Source organism: Narcine bancroftii, chromosome 5, assembly GCF_036971445.1.
Source record: "Narcine bancroftii isolate sNarBan1 chromosome 5, sNarBan1.hap1, whole genome shotgun sequence".
Classification (NCBI taxonomy): Eukaryota; Metazoa; Chordata; class Chondrichthyes; order Torpediniformes; family Narcinidae; genus Narcine; species Narcine bancroftii.
In genome coordinates, this window is record NC_091473.1 from 253,391,720 (window position 1) to 253,416,241 (window position 24,522).

The window sequence follows — 24,522 nt, forward strand, 5'->3', positions numbered from 1 at the left end:
GGATGCAGGCACATGGGATTAGTATCAAGGAGCGACACAATAGCCTGAAGGATCTGTGCTATACGCCTCTATGACTATAACTGCTATTATGAGGAGCAGGCTATCAGGTACTGAACAATCTACTCCTAATGAGCCTTTTCCATCAGTTAATTTTTTTGGAGTATTTTTAAAATAATTTATTACTGCCACCGTCATGAGGGGTTTCCATCGGCCTGTCACTGCAGGGTATTTCATGATTCGAGACGGAGTAATAGAGCACAGACACAGCCCTTCAGCCCACTGAGTTAATACTCACACCGATACCATTCATTTTTGTTTTCTCTTCAATCCCTATACACCAGGAGCCAATTCTCTGACCAACTAGCATAACTTAGGAGGAAACTGCAGCACCTGTGAGGAGGTGGGGAACCAGGGGGATCGTGCGAACTCTGCATGGACAGTGCCTAGATCAAACCTAACTCTATGAAACTGAGAGGCAGCAACAGGTGGCACGGTTGGCACAACACCGTTACAACGCCAGCCCGGGACCCGAATCCCGCGCTGTCTGCGAGGAGCTTGCATGCTCTCCCCGTGTCTGTGTGGGTTTTCCCCACCCTTCGTAATGTACCAGGGGTATAAGTCAATTGGGTAGCATGGGTTCGTGGGCTGAAATGGCCTGTTATGCGCTGTATGTCTAAATTTAAAATTTCTATGCCATGTATCACTGTACAGGGCCTTTAAAATGTCTAAAGTTCATTTAAAGCAACCTTTATCCAGAAAGTGGATCTTCTGAAGCGCCTGACCATCCACTCCATCTCCCCGCCACCCACGTCCCAACTGATCTGAGACGGTTCCAGATTCAGCTGTTAGCAACTAATAATCTTGCTCTCCTCGCAAGAAAAAAAATATTACACTTGCATTTCCACATAACATGCAGAAAATGATTGAGGAGTTGGATAAAGCCAAAAAGGAAAGCGTTTCATTAAAGTGAAGGACAAATCTAGCTCTTGGGAAAATGCACCCCACAGACACTGGGCAGAAATTAATTGTGCTATACATATTAACAGCTTCTTCGGGACTTAGGATTTGATCACTAATGGAATATCGTGTGGGGGTTCACATTTATGCAGGATGGTAACAGAAGTCAATTAATATCCATTCTGGCTAACTCATTTCGTTGGGAGATTAAAAGACCATAAGATATAGGAGCAAAAGAGGGCCATTCAGCCTGTTGAATCCGCTCCGCCATTCCATCCTGAGCTGATCCATTCTCCCACTCCCCATAACCTTTGATAACCGGACTATTCAGATACTTATCAATCTCTAGCTTATCTTCTTTGCATTAAGACATAGGAGTAGAAATAGGCCATTCAGCCCATCAAGTCTTCTGCACCTACTTCACCACAGTGAACAGTGTCATTTCTGAACTCTGAAGTGGTTTGGACAGATTTTTGAACAATAGGGGATTAAGGCTTATGGGCAACGGGTGGAGCCGAGTCAAAGGCCAGATCAGCTGTGATCTTATTGAACGGTGGGGTGAGCTTGACGGGGTGCATGGCTGACTCCTGTTCCTGTTTCTTAGGTTCTTATTGCAACATCAGACCACACCTGAACCTGTTCATATTCCCTGTGCAAAGCAGCGCAAGGGGTGATCTTGTTTGAATATGCAAAACCCTCAGTGTATTTGTTGGAAAGTCTCCATTAGTGGGTATGTCAAACATTAACAAGGCACCACACAGCCTCCTCTGCTCCAGGAACCCATACTTCTACCTCTACATCCCATCAGCCTTTAAACATTCTTGTGAATCTTTTCTGCCCCCTTCCCAACTTAATTTTTTATTTAAAAAATTTTTTTTCGCGCATGGTTGGACCGACCTCTGCGGGGAGTTATATATGTATATATTGGCCCTTCGTTGCTCACACTCCGAACGAGTGACGCATCCCTGTGAGCTCTACACTAGTTCCTCCTTGCCAACTTAAGAACATCTTTCCCATAAATGGGTGACCAGACAGAGCTCATTACTCCAAATATGGTCTCACCAACGTCTGGTACAGTTGCACATAACTGCTCTTAGACTCAGTGCCCTGACGATTGGAGGTAAGCATGCACAACACCATTTTCAATCACCCTGTCTATATACATCACCATTTTTCTGTGTGCCTGTACCCCTGTTCTACAACACTCTTCAGGGCCCACCATTCATTGCGCCTGTCCTGCCCTGGTTTAACCTAACAAACTGCAACACCTTGCACGTGTCCAGTTAAATAATTCCATCCGCCAATCTCTGGCCCATTTTTCCCATTCATCTGGATCCTGTTAGAATCTGGGCAGCATGACTGGTGCAGCAGTTAGTGCAGCGCCTGGATCAGGGCTGAGGTTTGAATCCCGTGGTGTCTGTAAGCAGTTTGTATGTTCTCCCCTACTGTTTGAAACATACTGGGAGTGTAGGTCAATCGGGTGGCACAGACCAGTGGGCCTGTTACCGTGCTGTATGCCTAAATTAAAAAATTTAGATAGCCTTCTTTGCTGTCCACTATACCACCAATGTTAGAGCAATCTATGAACTCCATCATTCCCCTCCATCAACCCTGCTTGTGTGTCTCCTGCTGTTTCAGGAAGGCTGCAAACATATTATCCCAGCACTCTTCTCCCCCCCGCCCCACCTCTCCCATTAGACAGAAGATAAGAAGCTTTAACACACAGAGCTCTGGATTCAAGCGCAGTTTTTTTCCTACGGTTTTCAGACATTTTACTTACCACGTTGTTTATTTACATTACTATTGCATTACTAAAATAAAAGATGCAAAATACTCATTTAGGACCTCACCCATATCCTGTGGTTCCACAAACAGACAAATGGGCCCTACTCTCTTCCTAGTTACTTTTTTGCTTTTTATAAACTTGAAGAATTTCTTAGGACTTTCCTTAACCTTATTAGCCAGAGTCCTGAATAATGGATCACAGTTACATAAATCTGAAATAAAAACAGAAGATGAAATGTTGGTGACCTGAAACATTCACTGTCCTGATCTATTGAGTATTTCTAGCAATTTTCTATTTTGATCTTAAAATTAATCAGATACGTTTCTGAGTTAATCCAACCCTCTTATTCATCTCCCCCTTTGTCCGGCACCTGCCAATCCCAACTCCACCCCACACCCTCCCCATCTGTCTGTAACCAGTCCCTGGTTCACCAAACGTCTACTGGTCTGTGTCTTTCCCTTCTCGCTCTGTCTTTATACTGGCTCCCTGCGATCTAGTCTAGTTCTGACCCAAAACACTGACCATTCTTTATCCACCACGAATGCTGCTCAACCCCGACATCCTCCAGCAGATTGTTTTTTTAATTCAAGTCATTTTCTATTTCACTAATATGACAGGAGAGTGCACAAAACAAGCAACTGCATCATATTCCCTGATTGCATCTTTTTCAAGAACTTAGTGTTCATCAGGGGTGGTGGTAGAGGCTGGTAAATTTAAAAGTCCCTTAGACAGACACATAAGAAAAATAGAAGGTTACGAGGTAGGGAAGGTTTTGATCATTCAGCAGGTTTACATAGGTTGGCACATCATTGGGAGCTGAAGGGCCTGGCCTTCGGTTGACAAATGTTGGCCTGGTTGGTGAATGTAAGAAAGATTGAATTCAATTTCAGAATAAGACTATTTTCCCCAAACTTGGTGAAAACACACGCAAGGCGCATCTCCAGCCAAAAGCTTCAGAAGCCCTCTTGCCAGTCACTGTTCTGAAGTCCCTTCCGTTCACACTTTGTAGCTGATTTACTCCAACTTACAGAACACCCCGGGCCCTCTTTGAAAGTCTCTGAAGGCCCAAACTCGCTAAACCACACAGACATTGTTTTCCAAACCATTATATTCTTGACAACAGGAAGAAAATGCCTTTCAAGATTTCGCTGATTATGGCTTTTTCAGACTCTGCTTAACATATGAAGATGGGTAATCTAGATCTCAATGTTCCTTTAGCATGCCTTCCTTTACTCGTGCAGTTCTTATAATCACCAACCAGACCAACATAGAACATAGACCATTACAGCACATTACAGTCCTGTCGACCCACAATGTTGTGCAGCCCTATTTAAACCAGTAAGTGTCTAAACAGTCTAAACCTTCCCTCCCTAACACCCATAACCCTCTGTCTATCTAAGAGTCTTTTAAATTTCCCCATTGTACCAGCCTCCACCACCACCCTTGGCAATGCATTCCGCGCACCCACCACTCTCTGTGTTAAAAAAAAACACCCTTGACATCTCCCCTAAACTTTCCTCCCCTCACCTTGTGCAGATGCCCTGTGGTATTTGCTACTGTCGCCCTGGGATAAAGGTGCTGAGGTCCACCCTGTCTCTGCTTCTAATAATCTTGTAGTCTCCTCTCAGCCTTCTTCGCTCCAAAGGGAAAAGTCCCAGCACTGCCAACCTTGCCTCATAAGACACATTCTACAATCCAGGCAACATCCTGGTAAATCTCCTCTGCCCCCTTCTCCACAGCTTCCACATCCTTCTTGTAATGAGGTGTCCAGGACTGAACCAGATAACCTGAATGAATGTAGAGATTATGTGGAAAGGTCAGACCAACTCAAAATGCATCTGGATGGAAAACAAGAAATGAGACTACAACATACTTTCATAAAATTGCAAAGCTCTCATTTTTACTGGTCAATTTGATTTTACCTGCTTTTCCAATCTGCACAGCTAACTTGGTGAGTTTGCCCTGGAGGACAGATTTCTCTTTCTTTGGTATGTTTGACTTCTTCTTCTCCTTCTCCTCGAGCTCTCCTCCCTCTTCGCTTTTCAGTGGCTGAATCTCCAGTGCAACGCCATCCTGAGCTTTAGCTGGTTACAATACATTGAAACAGATTTGCAAAACTGCATCAACAGTCAAATGCTCTTGCAAATGTCTCGGCAAAGACAAACGTGGGACAGTCGGATGCGTGTGCGCATAAAATATTAGGGTGGTCTCTTAGTGCTACAGGAATGCAAAGGTCTTCCAGCAAAGTGACAAGTTATGAAGCCATCGATAGTAAATTCAATCCCTACAACGCAGGAATTAAAATTAAATCTATTTTTTTTTAAAAAGTGCATTGGATGATTCCTCCTCAGCAGTTGAGGCAATACATATAATTTCTATTCAATTTGGTCCTCATTCGTTTCAAATGTAAAGTCATTTGCATGCAATAAAATTCAGCATTTGTGGTAGAAATCTCATTGATCCAAATTAATCCACTTAATGACAAGATTGTCTCTAATGCACAGCACTCTAAGCTAGATTTAACATGATAACATGAATCAAGCAAAAAAATCTCCAAATAACAATTCTGTTGAAATGGGGCGCACATGCTATTTGACTACAAGATTTCCTTGACTCAGCTAAGGAGGGGCAACAATTTGCTAAAAAAAAAATTGAGACTCTAATGCATTCTAATTTTAACTATGTCCTTGTGCTGGTCAATGTATGTAGTTCACCACTGATCAAAAAGTGCGGACACCAAGGCGACAATTGGTGTCCTCGTGTTTGACTTTGAGCCTGAACGTTTCACATCAATACCACTGAGTTTCACAGCACAACAGCAGTTAAGAAAAGCCACTTACTGAGACTGGGGCTGTTTTCCAATTGTAAATTCACTGTTCAAACTATCACTTTGTTGGTTAAACCACACACACACACACACACACACACACAATTTGAAGTAGGTAGTGAAATCCAACATCAAGTTTGCCACGAATGCAAATAATGTTACAATTACAATATTCTTAAGACAGTGAACAGATAAACCATGAATAGCTTGTGTCTGTAAATGGAGCATGTAGCACACAGTAAATAAAAACATACAATGTACAATGTCCATCACTTCGTCATGAAGAGAAAGAGGAATCACAGCTGACGAAAAGAATACAGCTGACAATCTTTCAGGGAGTGTTCTCTCCAGCTCCTCAGTCTTCTGGCATTCAACATTCGGAAACAGGGCATGACCTCGAGGCAGGGAAGGAAATATTTTGTGGACAATCGATCAGAGACCCTCTGGCAGCAGCTACAACCAGCCATGTCCCTTTCACTTTTAGTCTACAGGAGGAAACTCCTGGTTCTTCCCAAGTCTGAATTACTCAGAGGAAAAATGTGCAGAGAATTTCAAGTAAACATCCCTCTTCGGGGAGGGGGAGACCTATGAATATGCAACTTTAATACTAGTACGTGAAAGTAGAAGAAAACCAGTGATTTCAGTCACGGATATATTTCCCAACCAACTGGAGCCGACAATTGTCTCGTGACCTTTCCCAAGTCTGTACCCAGCTATTATATGTCCGGTCAAAGTTTTTTTTTTTCAAACCTTTATCCTCTCATCTCATCAAAATTGCTGGAATCTCTTCACACCAGATGCTAAATGCCTTGAGGATTTTATGTTTGGTTAAGTTTTGTTTGGGTATATTGAACGGAGGAAAAGATGCAGCCAACAAGCAGCTGTTGACTGTTACATCCCATACTTGACTACACTGAGCAAAGATCAGAATCCCAATTTTCAGCTGGAAGACCCCAGTCTCCACCTGGGAGAGGGTCCACATTTGAGATTCGCTTCCCTTCTGTCTTGTTAAATTCCAGGGGGAGAGTGATCACCTCCGGTTGAAGGCGAAACAATCTCAATTTTGCAAATGCCTTTGGTAAAACCTTGACGTTCATGTCACTGATCCAAGAGAGGATGGATTTCCCTGTTTGGAAGCAGAGTTCCTTCCTTAGGACCCGACAGTTAATTATTTATCCTTGACTCAGCTGTGGGGTGTCATGGTTCACTATAAATAAAGCAGTTGTAGTTAGCATGGAAGCAATGAATTCTGAGCGTGTTATCGATCGTTAATAGTGTTACAAAAATATGAACAGTCAATCAGGGACCTGAGATCTGTTCATGTACACAAGTCCAACTGTTAAACTGTATACCAGTGCCAAACTAATTCATTTCTTACAGGGCATTAGTTGGAACAAGACAACAGGGTCCAGGTCAAGGATTTGAGACAAGAGGGATTAAACCCTCTTGAAAACAAGTCCTGACCCAAAAAGCTGACTGACTATTTCTCTCCATGGATGCTGCCTGACCCCTCTTTGTTTTCCCAGGTGGAAATTAAACAGCTTTCCGTTCCTCAGAATTCATAGTAGAGAAGCCCATCATGGGCTGGAGGGCCTGAGGAGTTCTACGTGAAAGCTAAAGTTACATCACCGGGTGTAGCTGCTGCAGGGTGTGGGAGAAAAGGGGTTAATTTCTAAAATTTGATTTGTTTACCCTTTTCAGTGCTGGTTTCATTCCTCCCATGGTGAATGCCTGCAGGTTGAGGAAGGATCAATTACTTTCTGGTAGATCGCATTAGGTATTTTTTTTTTTAAAAATCGGAAATTTAATTTTACACAAAAAAAGTCTTCTTTGAAGTTGTAGAAATTCCCCATCACTTCCAGAATTTGAATTATGAGGTATTTCCAAAATGATGTCAATTAGCAAGGTTCCGGTGGCAGAGACCAGATGGCTAATCATTTATACTCATTTCATACAGATCTAAAATGCATCATCCTTTAGAAATGTAATGGGGGGATTGTCAAAGGCTCGCAGCCTCGGTATGAACATGTATCATTTGTGCTTTGAAATAGATGTCTCTTTCAATACAGGAAATCAGAGCTCAAAGTACCATCAAAAGCAAAGCTGAACAGCTAGCTTCACAAGGACCATCTTTTGAAACTTTGGAACTTATCCTACTAAAGCCACTTACATTTCAGGAAAAGAGAGCAACAACAAAAGAGAGAAAGAAAAAGAGGACAAACACTATGTCAGAAGAGGTTGAAGGGAGGAGACAAGCTGAACTGCAGAGGGTGAGGTTATGAGGTCCTCCGCAGTGCCTGGAAGGAACAGTCAAACCACAACGTGAAGATTGAGACCATGAAAGAAAAAAAGTAGGGGTTCAACGATTACTGTTTTTCTCTAAAGTTTTTTTAAAAATCTGATTGAACGTCAAATCTCCGCCGTGCTTACAACTTCCCTCCAGCACCATTCTTTGTGTGGATCTCTCCACATAGTTCAGAAGGAACTGCGTATCAATTGGTCGTTTAAAGGGGCATAATCAAGTGAGGAAATTTTTACTTAAATGGTAGAAAATCTGATAAATTTTTGATAACATCTTTGAAGTATGAGCAATTGAAAATTTGTACTTTTAAAAAAAAAATACATATATATAAAAAGAATCGGTTCAGCAAAGTGGCTAAAGGTCAGTGGCAAGAGATGTCAGGGCGAGAGCCAAAAGCACAGACGCACTTATGATATTGGACAGGGCCCACTTCACATCCCTTGTTGGAACAAGAGACAGATAACGGCCAAGACTTTAAACAAGTCACCAATGCACGCAATGGCTTTCAGTCAGACCTGAGGAAACATCTCGCCACGTGGAGTAACACGCAAGGGAATGTTGGCGGATCCGTACCAAACTTTATAAGCATAAACGGAAGGAGGGGACACGAATTCTTCTCCAGAACCAATTGAATCTATGCTGCAGCTCATTGCAGTTTTAATTTTAATCCAATAATCGTTGCACCCCCCCCATAAAACAGAAGGTGGTGGTGAGGATCCCACTGTGTTAGCGAATTTGAACAACAATAATGGTTCAAAAAAAAAGGAAGAAAAATGCTTCCAGTTAGTGTGCTCCTATGTTTATGAGGGTTACCTTTGTTGCGATTTTCTGGGACTCCTTGTTTTTTACCTGTTCAAACAAAAAAAGGGTGGAATGCTTGTCACATGACTTCATAAATGCTATAATGCAAAAGGTTCATGTTTAGCTGTTCTGGACACTGGGGATGGAATGGTGATTGTTAGTACATGCCGCAGGTTCACTGAAAAATCATTCTAGTTCCACAATTTGCATTAACACTTAACCCAGAAAGGCGCTAGGCTCCAGAATAAACCGGCCTCTACCATAGGGATGGTGAGCATCAGTGCTTCAAGCAAGTTACCATCTACGGCACGCAGCCCCACCAATTGGTGGCGGCATTTAAATGCCGATCAACATCAAGGTGATGTTCTGGTCAAATGGTCAGGGACGTGTGTGCAACTGTCAATCTGGATCCACACCCGTTTCGCTCTGGAGAGGGTTCTTGAGTCAGAGAGCCCTCAAATATTTCACAACAGTGACTCACTCGACTTCTAATCCTGGTGTTCGCACGTGCTACTGAAATTTTCAGTGGTTAGCCTTTAACATATTGCCATAATCTGGCACCAAATCACCCCCAAGTAGACGATGCCTGATTGGTTAAAAATGACCCTTCGGGATTGAGATTCCAATCTGAGCAGTTAGATCTTTACTCTCTGCTGATGGCAACTAGACGGCAGAGGTGAACAAATGGGGGGGGGGGGGGGGGGGGCAAGGTTAATCTCGTAAGATTTCAAGATTCCTTTATTGTCATGTAATAGCACAGAACATGTAATATTACACAAAATTGCCTTCTGCCTGCTGAAAGGCAGTCAAAGAGTCATCCTCAGTGGTGCCCCACACAGTACGAGAGAAAGAGAAGCAAAAGGGAGTCCCTTCAGAGTCACTGAGTGCCCGTGGATTCGCCTCCAGCCCCCCCGCAGCCTCGGCAGCCGCACAGACTCTGGTTTTACCTGTCTGGCGCAGTTAACATGTCAGCATTTAACGCACCAATGGTGGGCGCCCCATGTTTGCAGAGAGGCAAGGACAGCCTGCAGCAGCTGTGGAGGACCCCTGCAGTACCACCCAGATAGACGGCATTGCGCTCCATTTGCTTGCCCTTGCGGGACAGCTGTTTGTTGGCGGACAGGTGCTGAAGGCAGAAGGGGTGTAGGTGGGATGGAGGAGAGAGGCTGAGAGTCGTGTGGCAGGGAGAGGAACCGGTCATGATCCACAGACACTTCTCTTTCTCGTCTCGGTGGCAGTGTTGGACTAGTGGCCCCTCTGAGCGCGCCTCTCCAGGGAAAACGGAGGAAAATAAACTTTGTGTACAAGGCAATAAATGGAATTGTGAATGACCTATAACCTGGCCCAGTGAGTTGAATGGCCTCCATCCACCGTAAATTGTAAGGCTTCGGGTAAAAAAAGAAGGGGAATAGAAATGATGGGATGGTTCTATTGGAAGCTGGTCGGAACTCATAGAACACCTTAGGTACAGGTCATTTACACTGAATGGTCTCCTGCTTTGTACTAAGGTAGTAGTTCCCAACCTTATTTTTTCCACTCACATACCACGTTAAATTTTAAATTTAAATTTAGACGTACAGCACGGTAACAGGTCATTTCTGCCCACGAGCCCATGCCGTCCAATTTACACCCAATTAACCTACACCCCTGGTACGTTTCGAACGGTGGGAGGAAACCGGAGCCCCCGGGGAAACCCACACAGACATGGCGAGAACAAATAAACTCCCTACAGACAGCGCGGGATTCGACCCCGGTCCAGATTGCTGGTGCAGTAGGCATTGCGCTAACCGTGCCGCCAACTGCACTGCCCCTTTGAAATAGGTGCTCTGTGGTTAGTAAGGGATTACATAAAGTGGTATCTGAGTGGAAAAAAAAATAATTGGAACCACTGATCTAAGGTTTTCATGGAGCTTCACCAGTGGCAATCCAAGTATAACTAACAGAAAGTACTTAGGCAAGGAGAGGTACAATGGCAGTATATCGTTGAAGATTCCAGGGAGAAGAGGATGACCCCTTTTATGAAAGGGATGTTTCCCTTTGAATTCTTCTTCCCAGCACACAACATGGCTCTTCAATTTATTTTTGGAAAGGCAACTCTTGATCCATCACTGGAGTCTGGGACAGACCGCACCACAGAAGAATCCAGTGTAAGCTTTCGAGGGGAGCTGCTTTTTTTCAACAAGGTATTTATGTGTCATTTAACCTTGAGCACTTTCCTCCAGCTGGATACAGTGGTGTTGCCCTCCAATCTCTCCAACAGGTAGTGCTCCAAATTACAAAGGATGGTAGAGAAGAGTTAATTAGCTGGAGAAGATTACCTCCTTAAAATTCAAAACACATCTATGTTGAATGTACTGGCAGGAAATGAGTCATTTCCAATGGTATTTGGATACCAATATCCTAAAGTGCACATGTAATGACAATGCAATTCATTTTATGATCGAGCTGCTCAATATATCTGTAGAATCTAAATTATTCGAGTTCCCAGATGAGCTCACTCCGTTTTTTTCTGCCAGGCTATGTGTGCTTCATAGGAAAATATATGTTTAACCCCTTTTCTTCTTGGTTTAGACTTTGTGTATCAGAGGAAAGACCTGCCAATGACGGCGCTCATTTATGGAGCAAAATCTTCTCAGTCCCTCAAAACTGAGGAAGTTCCTGCTTTTCAGGGACGTCTCTGTTAGAGGTACAGGCAAGGTGGTGGGTGGCGGCTGGGGAAGATATATCACAACTGCTCATGGAATTTCAAACTTCAAATACATTTTTCTAATCTGACCCCAACCCAAAATGGGCTTTACAGTTTGATGGGACACATTGGTTAAAGAGCAGAATTTTGGTGAAACAGTATTGTTTTCTTTATCAAATGAAATTAAGAGGAAAAATTCAATGTACCAGATTCGTGACTTCATAACATTTGTAAATTTGATCATTAAAAATGGATTTGAAGAACTTTCATGGTTTTACAGCTTATTAAACAACTTTTCCTTTTCACAAGTTAATTATTTTCCATAATGAACAAACTGTAGTGGGAGCAATATTTGTAAGGTGGGTAAAGTCCATTTCTAAACGTGTATAGGGCCTGAGAAATTCTTTTACATAAGTAAACAGCACCACCCAAAAACCCATTAGAAGAATGGAGAGGCCTTCACAGAATCATACGTGTCCAAGGCCCTGAGGCAAACATGCTTCTCTGTCAAGATTTTGCCTACACTTCAAAAGTGCATGGCTCCTGAGGTCACAGGAACTGTTCAGGACAAAGCACTAAGGGTAGTAACTCAACACTCACACAAGACTGAGCCTCGGTAAAAGGTCCTCCCTCTGCTCGTCATTCCCACAGATCTACCAGAGCTTGCAAATGACCAGAAAACCTACAGCCAATTTAGAAAGAATCACTCCTCCCAAGTTTATAAAGGTCAGAATATTGAGGAACAACCTTTTGTTTAATTTAATAAAAGTACCAGTTTCTGTTAGCTAACGACCCACCTTGATGCCTGTTGTCGAAGTTTATTCCAATGATATTGCGGGGGTGGAGGCTGGTAGAACAGGGACATTTAAAATACTCTTGGACGGGCACATGGACGTAAGGAAAATTTAGAGGGTTATGGGCGTAAGGTAGGGAAGGTTTGGCTTGTCGAGTAAGTTTATATAGGTCAATAAACATCGTAGGCTGAAGGGCCTGTACCACATAGAGTGCTCTCTAAACACATTGGCAGTAATGAACAAGCCCAACCCATTCCCTATGGGATTAGTAGATCAGAACCTGAAATCGACAGTTAATAAGAAACAGTCTCGCATTGTGAAATTAGAAATCATGAATTCCTTTTTTTTTTAAATTATATAAATAACTGCAGCATTTCTTGCCATTCAATGGAATGTTCTTTTGAAGGGAATCCAGTATTTTATATACTTTACCCATTTTCCAACTCTGATGGTAAATAGAATTGGGGGATACAGTGTGCATCAATATTGGACTGGAACTAATGATTGCGAGAGGGGTGGAACAAAAAGGATACAAACCCAGAGCATAAACAATTTAAAAGTTGTGTTAATTATACAGAGAATGTCCCTTTTTTTGGTAAACAGAATGAATGTGGATAAAAGCTGTTCAGTGCAATCAATGCTGATTGCAATCTCATTTCATCCCACATTTAAAGCAAGTTGAAAACTGTGCAACTGAGATTTGCAAATCTGTTCCTCAAGTACTTCAATTACCATCGCACAGTGTGAGGTCATTGGACACTGGACCATGCAGGCAGTGAGCATTCAAGAAAGTGCGGCCAAAACTCAATTGGCTGTGCCTTCAGGTTTAAGTTCTACACTCAAGGCCCGATAGGTATATTGCTAACTCTATGCATTTATCAGAGATTGAAAAATAAACAGTAACTGGGAACTTTACTTCAAGAGTTGGGAGAAAACAACTTTACCCTTCTTATTTTTCTTCTCCTCTTCATCAGTACCTGCACCTAAGAGTGTGAAAATGATGCCAGTTTGGGAGTTCAAGCCGACGGCGGTCACAACAATCCTCCCAGACCCTTCCATCACATGGGTACCTAGGAAGAGATTGGCACAAAGTCACACCATTCATAGAATTTGGAACAGCACAAAACAGGAGCAGAACCCCTCACCTCATCTGCCCCAAATTAAACTTCTGCCGGCACAGAGTCAAACAGCACAGAACAGGCACTTCAGCCCAACTCATTCTGGGCTTGCCCCATTTGCCTGTATTTGGTCCACATCCATCAAAACCCTTCCTTTTCTTATACCTGTCCAACCGTCTTTTGAAAAAAAAGGAATCTCAGGGTAGTATGTGATGTCATTTATGTACTCTGACAATAAATCTGAAACAGACCTCTCTGGCAGTTCATTCCAAGTACAAACCACCTTCTTAAGGTCACTCTTTAAGTCCTCCTTAAATCTCTCACCTTTAACCCACACCCTCTAGTTCTAGAATGGTCAACCATGGGAAAAAGACACAGCGGATTCATGTTATCCATGATCCATAATCCTTCGATTTCTGTTCTTGTGTGTGAAAGAAACGAGGCCTCGACACCCATCTGTAATGTGTGGATTGCGGGTGGTCATGTGTCCTCCCTTGCTCAAACTTATTTGGAAGTCACATCACCTGTCAATCGAAGTTGGACTCCGGCCACTTATGAGTGCTAATTTAAATCACCTAGGATCATTACTGACTAGAAGCACAGACCAGCGCTGTATATAACACCAACGCACAGCACATTCTTTCTCTCTGCCTCAAGGTCCAAACAAACCCTGGACACCATCCCATGCCAGGTTACTACTCTGGACATCGCTGGAAGTGTCGCAGATAAGGTGTCACTGTAGCTGAGCCATTAGTACTTTGATTGATCAATACTTGCAGAGAGCCGCACCCCTGTTAGTCAGGGAACCAGGTGTGTGTGTAAGAGATCAAGTGTAGGTTTACCGTTGTCGGAGTCCAACCTCAGCCCAAGGTGAACGCCTAGACCGTTGTTTAAGTGAAATAGTGATTGAGTATCGTTTAACGCTCTCGCCTGTTTATTTCCAGTGTGTTAATAAAAGTTACTTGTGTCCAGACTTGTCTCTCTGTGAACCCACCGAACCTGATACTCTTCCCAACACTGCCTGCACATTCACATAGCCTCTTGGAAGCCACTATCGTATCTGCATCCACCACTACCCCTGACAGCCCATTCCAGGCACCCGCCACTCTCTGCACACCTCCCTTCAACTTGTTTCCACCCCCTCACTCCCACCACATCCTTTAATGCAACCACTTCAGGTAATTGAGGTGGACATTTTGAACCAATGAAATTTCAATTTCCCAAGGTTATGATTCTCAATCAAGCAGGACAAAAGAATGAAAGTAGCTCTCAGAGGGGATCATCCCCTCACAGTTTCGGAAGGAGCCACGCTGCAGGCCCTGAAAGGATGGGCAACAAAAGGATTCAAATCTTAGTCAAAGACCTTCAGCCAACCTTGACGCATTTGCCTACCTTTGTCCCATATCCCTTTGAACCTTTCCTAGTCACGTACCTGTCTAAGTGCTTTTCTTTTTAAGTATTACAATTGACCTCCTCTGTTCCACTTATCCACCTCTTTTCAAGTCCCCTTTAAATATTTCCTCTCTCACCTTCAAGCTATTAGATTCCCCAATCCCGCAAGAAAAAGACGGAGGTTTTTTCTCTGTGCCTCATTTTTATACACAAGATCCCCTCTCAGCCTCCACATTCCAAGGAGAAAAGTCCCAGCCTATCCAGTCTTTCCTTAAACTGCATCACCGCCTGGTATGGAAGCTGTACCACCTCGGTCTGCAAAGGACAGTGAAGTCAGCGGAAAATATCACTGGGGGCTCTCTTCCTATCATGAAGGACGTCTACAATACTCAATGCAGGTGAAAGGCAATAAACATGGTGAAGGACTCCACACACCCCTCACGTAAACTGTTCTCCCAACGGTGGCATTCGGAAATGAGGTCTTGTATTCCATTAGAAAAAATAACGTACAATTTACATAATAGTTATCCTTTCTTTTTTAAAATTTGGAGCCCGTTTACGAGATATATGGGTTTGAATTTGTAATAGTTTTCCCCTCTCCCCCCCCCCCCCCCCCACCCCCACAGTCGTTGGGGTTGCACCAATTCATGGCGATAGTTGATGGTTGTTACGCAAGTTGATCTCTGCTTCTATTCTTATTCTTTCTTTTGGGGTAGATTAGAGGGGGGTTGGGAGGGGTGGGTGGGGGAATTATAAGGGATATTATGTATTTACTTGTATTTTGATTGTATGATTTATTTTGATTAATAAATAAAATTTGAAAAGAAAACTGTTCTCCCTTCTGCCATCTGGTAGGAGGTACTGTAGCACTTGGGCCCTTACGTCCAGGTTGGGAAACAGTTATTTTCCCCCCAGGCCATCAGGCTCCTGAACTCCCAGATCATTGTATAATTAATATTTTAACTTATATTTATGTAAATATGCTCCGTGGTCCAGGAGAAATGCCATCTCGCCTTTAATGTGCGAGCATGGTATGAACGATAAATAAAGGTGACTTGACTTGAGTGAGCTGTTGAGGCCAAACCACTGAATGATGTTAAGGTGAAGATCAACAGAGGTCTGGGTGTAGGGGTGGCAAGGGCTTTGGGGGGAAAGCGCTGGAGGTGCCAGACCAAGGCGAAACCACCCATATTCTTACCAAGAGGCAGAAGAGCATGAGAACGAGGAGCAGGAATCGACCATCCGGTCCGTCAAGCATGTTTCACCAACACTTGGTCTTGGTCTCAGAACCACACAACATTATAGCACAGAAACAGGCCCTTTGGTCCATCTAGTCCCTGCCAAACTATTCTGCCTAGTCCCCTCGGCCTACACCATAGGCCTCCATATCCACTCATCCACATACCTTATCCATCTTAAATGTCATATTTATCCGCCTGTCCCCCCATAACCCAATTCTCCTACTATTCAAAAATCTATATCTAAATGACATTTAATGAGGCAGCCCCTACTGCAGAACCAGCCTCAGGGATCAAACTGAGTGTAACACAAAACACCTGCATGCTGTGACTGTAGTAAGAACACAGGACTGCTGGAGGAACTCAGCCATTCTCACCGTGCCTATAGGAGGTAAAGATATAGAACCGATGTTTCGGGCCTCAAGGTACGAGTCAAAACACAAAACAGGATCAAATGCCCTTCCCTTCTATTACATGTTGAGGGGAAGTGGCCAATATGGATTATACAAGTTAGCATAATTTTTGCCCTTTATTTGCTCATTCAGTGTATCAAGAGTGAAACACGAAAGCTGCAGATGCAGTGATCGTAGTAAAAACACGACACTGGAGAAACTCAGCAGGTCGAACGGTGTACTTCAAACAGCAAAGGTAAAGATACAGAACCAACGTTTCGGGGCCGAGCCATTCCTTGAGGTATGAGTAATATTCGATCAGTGTGTCATCAGTCACACTAGCTGGGAAACATAAACTCTACTTCAGTGAAATCACAGAATTCAGCAAGGGATTTGTCAGGAATTGTGGGCTCTCGTGATTCAAATCTTGTCAGAAAGATCAGCACAATCCATCTAAAAACTTTCAGTTCTTTTTTCTAAAACAGAAGGGAAAAAAATCTGAAAAGGGCGATGAATTTAAGATCCGCAGATAGTTTTTGATTCACATCTGATGAGGGATTTGACGCTGTCCACTGCTCCCTCATGACGACAGAACTCAGCCAGCCAATTTAAAAACATGCTTGCTTGAATTAACTTTCCTGAGTTTCCAGCCCATATCACTACCCCACTTAGCAAGTTAATACAGTCATTCCATTTCCACCTCCTGTCATGTGGAGTTCTCCTTTTAACGCCACCAATCTCTTGAATGGAAGCCTTGGAAGTGAAAGTAATCTGTGAGCCCAGTCCGATCCAACAGCCCTCTATCTCCAGCGGCTGTGCCAGAGAAAGCAATCAGGAGACTCCTCACAGCCAAGTAACAATGCGAGGCGCGTACGGTTTGCGCCACGCTGTTACAGCGCCAGCAACCCAGGTTCGAATCCGGCGCTGTCTGTGAGGAGTTTGTACGTTCTCCCAGTATCTGCGTGGGTTTCGTCCAAGTGCTCCCGTTTCCTCCTACCGTTCAAAATGTACCTGGGTGTGTACCGGGGATGCATGGGCTGGAAGGGCCTGTTACCGTGCTGTATGTCTAAATTTAAACAAATTAAATTAAAATCAATCTTTACAGGTTACGAATGCACCCTGTCAAGTCCCAATTTGGAATTATGGGTCATTGCTACAAGATGCTCCCGAACTGCCAAATCACGACCCGCCCAACATCACTTATCCTGTCTCATCACTCGATGTCCTTCCTCTTCCTTGTAGTCGAAATAGGATGACATTTAAAGTTAAAATGTGCGAGGCTCCTGCACCCAATTACATTCCCTCTTCACTGGGAAATTACATCTACTCGTTGGGAGATTCCCAGAACATTCTAACAACTATTATACTCTCAAAAAGAACTGGGAATCCGATCATTCAGAGTAATTCTAAATGTTTCTTGAACTTACCAGAGAGTAACATGGGGTCTTTCTCCAGGGATTTCTTCACATGGTCCGATTCTCCTGTTAAGGAACTTTCATCGATTTTTAAGTCATTGCCTTGAATGAGGATACCATCAGTTGGTAACAGGTCACCTGTGGAGATACAAATATCATGTTTACATGCCAATAAGCCATTTATGTGAGGTGCTGTCTTATAAGGCAGCCAACGTCGTAAGGACACCCCGCCAACACAACCTCTTCTCACTGCTCCCTTCGGGCAGAAGGTATAGAAGATTGAAGACCAGCTCCTCCAATGGGTCTCGGGCTCTTGAACCTCTCTGTAACCCAGTTGGCAGCATGGTTTAGCGCGACGCTATTCCCCACGCCAGAGACCCAGGTTCAAATCCCACGCTGTCTGTAAGGAGTTTGTATGTTCTCCCCGTGTCTGCATGGGCTCCAGTTTTATCCCACCCTCCTAAATGTACGGGGTTGTAGGTTAATTGGGTGTAATTGGACGGCACAAGTTTAAATGGCCAAAATTGGCTTCCACCATGCTTTAAATAAAAAATAATTTAAAAAATGTTTTTAAACACTAGCCCTAAATCACTACAGGACCACAACTGAAATATTATTTATTGTACTATCTGCAACTGCGGATATTAATTGATCTTTTATCTTGCGTCATGGCTGCTATGGTCATTTAATTTCTGCGATTGTAGTTGGTGTACCTTGTGCCCCTGCGTGACAGCAGCAAGCCGATTTTTGGTGCATCCACACATTGTACTCATGTATACGACAATAATCTCGTATCTCATTCTCTGCTGGGTCTGACTGAACCTTTGCAATAACGTGGTCACAGAGACCTACCTGTGTTCACTCCAACAGCTTAAGGGCATGCTGAATGCATGCAAAGCGCACATTCCATCTGTGCTGCCCAATCAAGCTTTCTCCCAGTCAATATAATCTTCTTGCCCCAAAATAAATAAAGTCATGGTGGTCATTTTGGCATCAGTGTAGAGTTCTGGAGTCAGGGTTACACAGCTCAGAAACGGTCTCTTTGCCCCAAGTCCGCAGCAAGTGTCAACCGCTCATTCCCACTAGTCCGACCCTCAGCTTCCTACGTTGAGTGAAGAGCAGTCATATTATGTTGGTTGCAAATCTTTTACTCCAGCCCGTGTCTCCCTTTGCACATCCAATAATGAAAATGACACATGCTGAGTTCCCCCTTTCTTCCCATCCTATCTCAGATTCTCTCATTTTCACCAACTCCCCTCGGAACCCCCCCCCACCCTCCAGCTCCCCCTTCTCGAATTCCCTAATCCTCCATTTCCACCCTGCCCCGATCACTCCTACCATCCAGAGAGCTATCCCCACCACCACCACCCCTCTGCATCACCACAGCTTTTTTTCTACCCTTTCATTCCAGGTTTTGTTCTAGTAAATCTTCCCTGAACCCTCTCCAATGCCAGCATGTCTTTTCTCAAATAAGGTGCCCAAAACTGTCCACAGTACTCCAAGCGAGGTCTCACTAATGCTTCACATCCCCATTCTTTCTCCAGATATGAATGCCACCAATGTATTCCCCTTCTTCACCACCGACTCAAGCTGGAGGTGAACCTTTCCTTCACAAAGTCTCCCAAGTCCCTGCGCACTTCAGAATTTTGAATTTTCTCCAATCTAATGAAAACACAACCCCATCGTGGCCTTGACTAAAGGGTCCTGACCTTCTGACAGGTTGAAGACCAGCACTTCCAGGTTCAAGAACAGTTTCTTACAACGGCTCTCAGGGTCTCTGTAACCCAGTGGGCAGCACGGTTTAGTGCAATGCTGTTCCCCATGCCAGGGAGACAGGCAGCTTCCATGGAGAGGAATAGTCAGGCAGTATTTGGGGTGGGGACCTTTTTGTCACCGTTTATTCCCCCCCCCTCCCACAACCCCTTGGTTTTAATGTCCTTCACTGTAGCACATTTTTTATTCACCAATGTCCCTTTTATCCTTCAACCCTTTTCCCCCTTAGGTTTTGACCTGTCAAGGAAAGAAAATGCATCCTCCCTGGCCCCTTCAATTTCACATGTCTGAATTAAGCCTCAGCCTCCACTGTTCAGAATCCTCTAGCTACCTCTTAGCTGCATAGGGAGTTAATGTTCTAGCTGCATATTTATGAATTCCCTCTTCACTTTCCCCAGTAGAAGTACACCTTTCCTGTAACATGGCAGCCAGATCTGTATGCACCACCCAGCTAACAAGGTCTGTGTACAACTCTCACATAACCTCTCTGCTGCTACAGTCCCTGTCCCAGCTCTCAGAGTGGGAAGGCTTTGGCTCAAAAGGTTTTGGTGAGAACAAGTTAGAGGCGAGGAGTAGTCGGAGTTGAAGTCAGAAAGGGTCACCCTATTCGAGGAACAAAAAAGGATTTAGCAGGCAGGCACAGGGCAGGTTTTTTTTTAAAAGATATCATACATTTTGTTCCTCTAGTCATAGACAATGGGAATGGCAGCCAAGACAGGGGAATGCTCCTCTTGCAGATTGTGGGTCATTAGGGAAGCCATCAGTATCCATGATGACTTCATCTGCGAGAAGTGCATCCAGCTGCAACTCCTGACAAACCGAGTTAAGGAATTGGAGCTGGGGTTGGATGAATTCCAAATCACTCGGGAGGCAGAGGGGGTGATAGACGGGAGTTACAGGGACACTCTCACACCAAGTAGGCAGGAGGAGGGTAGATGGGTGACAAGAGAGGGAAAGGGAACAGGAAGGCAGTGCAGGGTCACCCCTGTGACCGTCCCCCTCAATAACAAGAGTACCATATTGAATATTGTAGTGGGGGAAACGACCTACCAGGGACAAGCCACAGAGATCAGGTCTCTGGCACGGAGTCTGGTCCTGTGGCTAAGAAGGGAAGGGAGGAGAAGAGGTGAGCTATAGTGATAGGGGAGTCCATAGTTAAGGGAACAGATAAAAGGTTCTGTGGAAGAGATCAAGTATCCCAGATGGTCCGTTGCTTCTCTAGTGCCAGGGTCCAAGATATCGCTGATCGAGTTCACAATGTTCTCAGGAGGGAGGGTGAGCAGCCAGATGTTGTGGTTCATCTAGGGACCAATGATGTGGGAAGGGTGAGGAGGTCCTGCAAGGAGAGTTCAGGGAGTTAGGCGCTAAGTTGAAGGACAGGACCCTCCAGGGTAATGATCTCAGGATTGCTACCTGTGCCATATGCTGGTGAGGTTAGAAATAGGAGGATAACGAGGCTTAAAACTAGGCTAAAGATGGTGTAGGAGGAAGGGTTTCAGGTTTATGGATCATTGGGCTCTCTTCCAGGGAAGGTAGGACATGTTCTGATGGGACAGTTTGCATCTGAACTGGAAGAGGACTAATATCCTTGCGGGAAGGTTTGCTCAAGCTGCTCTGGTGGGTTTAAACTAGATTTGCAGGGGGATGGGAACCAGATGGCCAGAGCAGATAGAGGAGTGGATAGAGTCAATGGGTTGAACATGGTGGAAATGTCTATTTCAATGCAAGGAGTATCGTAGGAAAGGCAGACGAGCTTAGAGTGTGGATTGGCACATGGAATTATGACATTGTGGACATTAGTGAAACTTAGTTACAGAAGGGGCAGGACTGGCAGCTCAATGTCCCGGGCTTCTGTTGCTTTAGATACGATAGAATGGGGAGGATGAAATGGGGAGGAGTGGCACGGCTCATCAGGGAAAATATCACAGCTGTGCTCTGGCAGGACAGACCTGAGGGCTTGTCTACTGAGGCTACATGGCTGGAGCTGAAGAACGGGAAAGAAATGACCACACAAAAGTCAGCGAAAATTGGAGGAGGAAATCTGTAGAGAGATAGCAGACAGCTGCAGAAAACATCAACTTTCCACACATTGACTGGGTCTCCTACACTGTAAAAGGGCTGGATGGCTTGCTAGTAGGTAAATTATTGGAAGGTGTTCTAAGAGATCAGATATACAACTATTTGGATAGCCATGGACTGATTAGTGATAGACTACATGGCTTTGTGCATGGTAGGTTGTGTTTAACCAATCTTATAGAGTTTTTCGAGGAGGTTACCAGTAAAGCTGATGAAGGAAAGGCTGTGAATGTAAGGCCTTTGACAAGGTCCCACATGGGAGGTTGGTCAGGAAGGTTCACATGCTAGGTATTCCTGGTTAAGTAGTGAACCGGATTAGACAATGGTTGGTCGTGAGAAGCCGGAAAGTAGTGGTGGATGATTGCTTCTCAGACTGGAGGACTGTGACTAATAGTCCACAGCCAGATCAGCTGTGATCTTATTGAATGGCAGAGCAAACTCGATGGCCGACTCCTGTTTCTTATGTATGAGATGTGTAACTAGACTGCGCGCAAAACACCCTCCATCACTGCGCCTTGGTGCCCATGACAATCAACTTGAACTTGAATACATAGCAGATTATTGGGGTCAAGCCCCAGGTCAGTATGGATGCTGTGAGGAGCCTGATTATGGGGTGCGCGGCTCAATTACCCCGTTTATCACTCACCATATTTAATCTGGGCGATGTCCCCGACCACAATTTCAGCCACCGGAATCTGGATCACCTGACCCTTACGGATTACTGTGAACTTCTGTTCCTGCTCGATGCGGCTCTGCAGCCCACGGAACTGCTTCTCTTTGCTCCAGTCGTTGAAGGCCGTCACCAGCACCACGCAGATGACAGACAGGAGAATGGCTGCCCCTTCAATCCAACCTGCTTCTGCTTCCCCTTCATCTTCAGCACCACCTGAGGACTCTCCACATACTGACGCGATGGAGGAAGAGGGGAGGGGGGATTGGGGGGGGGGGTGGAATAAAGCAGCAGGTATTAGAGATAGAGTGTTCAGAATTAATAAATCACCTTACAATAAAGTTGCTGCATTACTTGGTACAAAAGAAAAAACATCCTTTCGCCTTTGAAGCTGCTCCATATGTTGGGCTTTATACCCCCAGCCGATTAGTGGGGGCTGGCTCAAGTATTCCCAAAATAGGGCAGGTGATTAAAGGATCCCTTCAAAGGGGCCAATGGCAAGGTGCGTCCTCACTGTGGGTGGACTCTGCCTTGATTTCCAACCAGATTCCTGACAGAGCGGCCACATGACTTTCCATTCTACAGAAGCAACTTTGGTCTGCTCTGCCACACCATCTGACCTTGCTGATGGTCAGCGTTTGTCCCCTATTCTTTAATTAAATTATAAACCCCGGAACTGACCAAACACAACGGGATTTTATCATTGCATGAAAAGCTTTCCAATTTCGTGCATGGAAGACCTAAATAAATTTCTGACTTTGCATCCTATTCCGAGACTCCCTCCCAAGTTGAATTAGGCTGGCAGGGATGTGATGTTGAGGCTTTATAAGGCACTAGTGAGACCCCATGGAGTATCATGAACAGTTTTGGGCTCCTCATTTAAGAAGGGATGTGCTGACATTAGCGAGGGTTCAGAGGAGGTTCACAAGGATCATATGAGGAGCGTTTGACAGCTCTTGGCCTGTATTTGTTGGAATTTAGGAGAATGGGGGGAGGGGGGGGGAAGGGAAATCTCATTAAAACATTTCAAATGTTGAAAGGTATGGACAGAGTAGATGTAGAAGGGTTGTCTCCCATGGTGGGAGTTAAAGGTTCCATTATTGTCACGTAATACCGTAGTTAGAATGTAACATGCATGATTTCTTTAAAGCAGACAGCGAGTCACCACTTTGTCCAGCGCCCCTCACAAGGGCCTCAAGAGGATAAAACTTTAGGATTGAAGGGTGTCCACTCAGAACAGAGATGCAGAGGGATTTCTTCAGCCAGAGGGTGGTAAGTCTATGGAATGTGTTGCCACAGGCAGATGCGAAGGACAGGTCATTGAGTATATTTAAGCCAGAGATAAGTTCTTGATTAGCCAGGGCATCAAAGGTTAAGGGTAGAAGGCCAGGTAGTGGGGCTGAATGGATCAGCTCATGATTGAAGGATGGGGCAGACTTGATGGGCTGAACAGCCTATTTTTGCACTTGCAAACTGGATAGACTTGCAGTATAGCACCCAAATTGAGTGGCACGGTTTGAGAGCCAGCAACTTGGATTTGAATCCCCTGCTGTCGGAAAGAAGTTTGAACGCTCTTCCCGTGTCAGCATGCACTTCCTACGGGCGGTATGGTTTCTTCCCACCGTTCAAAATGTACTGGGGGTTGTACATTAGGGCAGCATGGGCTCATGGGCCAGAAGATCCTGTTACCGTGCTGCCTGTGTCTAAAACAAACGCTACCTCGGCATCTGTGACAATAAACTTGAAACCTTACACTTACTGCCTCACCAATCATTGCTTTAGGAATGTGGGATTTGAAATTCTTCGATGTGACTGAGTTGTGCATGTCAAATCTGTGATGGGATATTTCTGCTCACAAACCAGGCTTTTGATCTCTCCTCTTCTCTCCATTTTCTTTGCTTGCCGAGGCTTGCTTATCTCCAACTCCGAAGGTCACTGACCTGAAACAATTTTTCCTCTCACAGCCAGTGTGCCGGATCAGCTGATTACAGTTGGGGAACGGTGGAAGGACACCTTCAGTTTAAATTATTTAACATCAAATTGGACCCTCCCCCCTCCCCCCCCCCACCAAAAAATAGCCTCAAAAACCAGCCGGATCCTACATGCGAAGGTGACATTTTGGTGCCGCCATTTTGGGCACTGAAATGCAATCGTAGTGGAGGCTTTCCTCCGCAAGTTGAAGACAGGAGGAATGCGCTTAAACTACTCGCCCAGCTTCAAAAAGCCCACGGAGGTGTGGTGGCTGTCCAGGAAGTAGGCCCGCAGCTTTGCCGACCACCTTCCCTCGGGAAGCTT

At 44.6% G+C, this 24,522-nt stretch overlaps 1 protein-coding gene across 6 annotated transcripts in view; it reads right to left on the reverse strand.

The window, feature by feature from the left end:
* The window catches only part of LOC138765221 (plasma membrane calcium-transporting ATPase 1-like), a 249,628-nt gene that overhangs the window by 76,828 nt on the left and 148,278 nt on the right, over positions 1–24,522 (reverse strand). For 4 of the 6 annotated variants that reach the window (XM_069942198.1, XM_069942196.1, XM_069942201.1 and 1 more), the window contains exons 4-9: positions 22,204–22,461; positions 17,721–17,846; positions 13,098–13,223; positions 8,686–8,721; positions 7,263–7,301; positions 4,666–4,827 (exon numbers count right to left, since the gene is read on the reverse strand). In XM_069942198.1, coding sequence (XP_069798299.1) covers positions 4,666–4,827; positions 7,263–7,301; positions 8,686–8,721; positions 13,098–13,223; positions 17,721–17,846; positions 22,204–22,461 — 747 coding nt within the window. The remainder of the gene's footprint in view (positions 1–4,665; positions 4,828–7,262; positions 7,302–8,685; positions 8,722–13,097; positions 13,224–17,720; positions 17,847–22,203; positions 22,462–24,522) is intronic. The other 2 variants (XM_069942199.1, XM_069942200.1) reach the window with 2 other exon arrangements.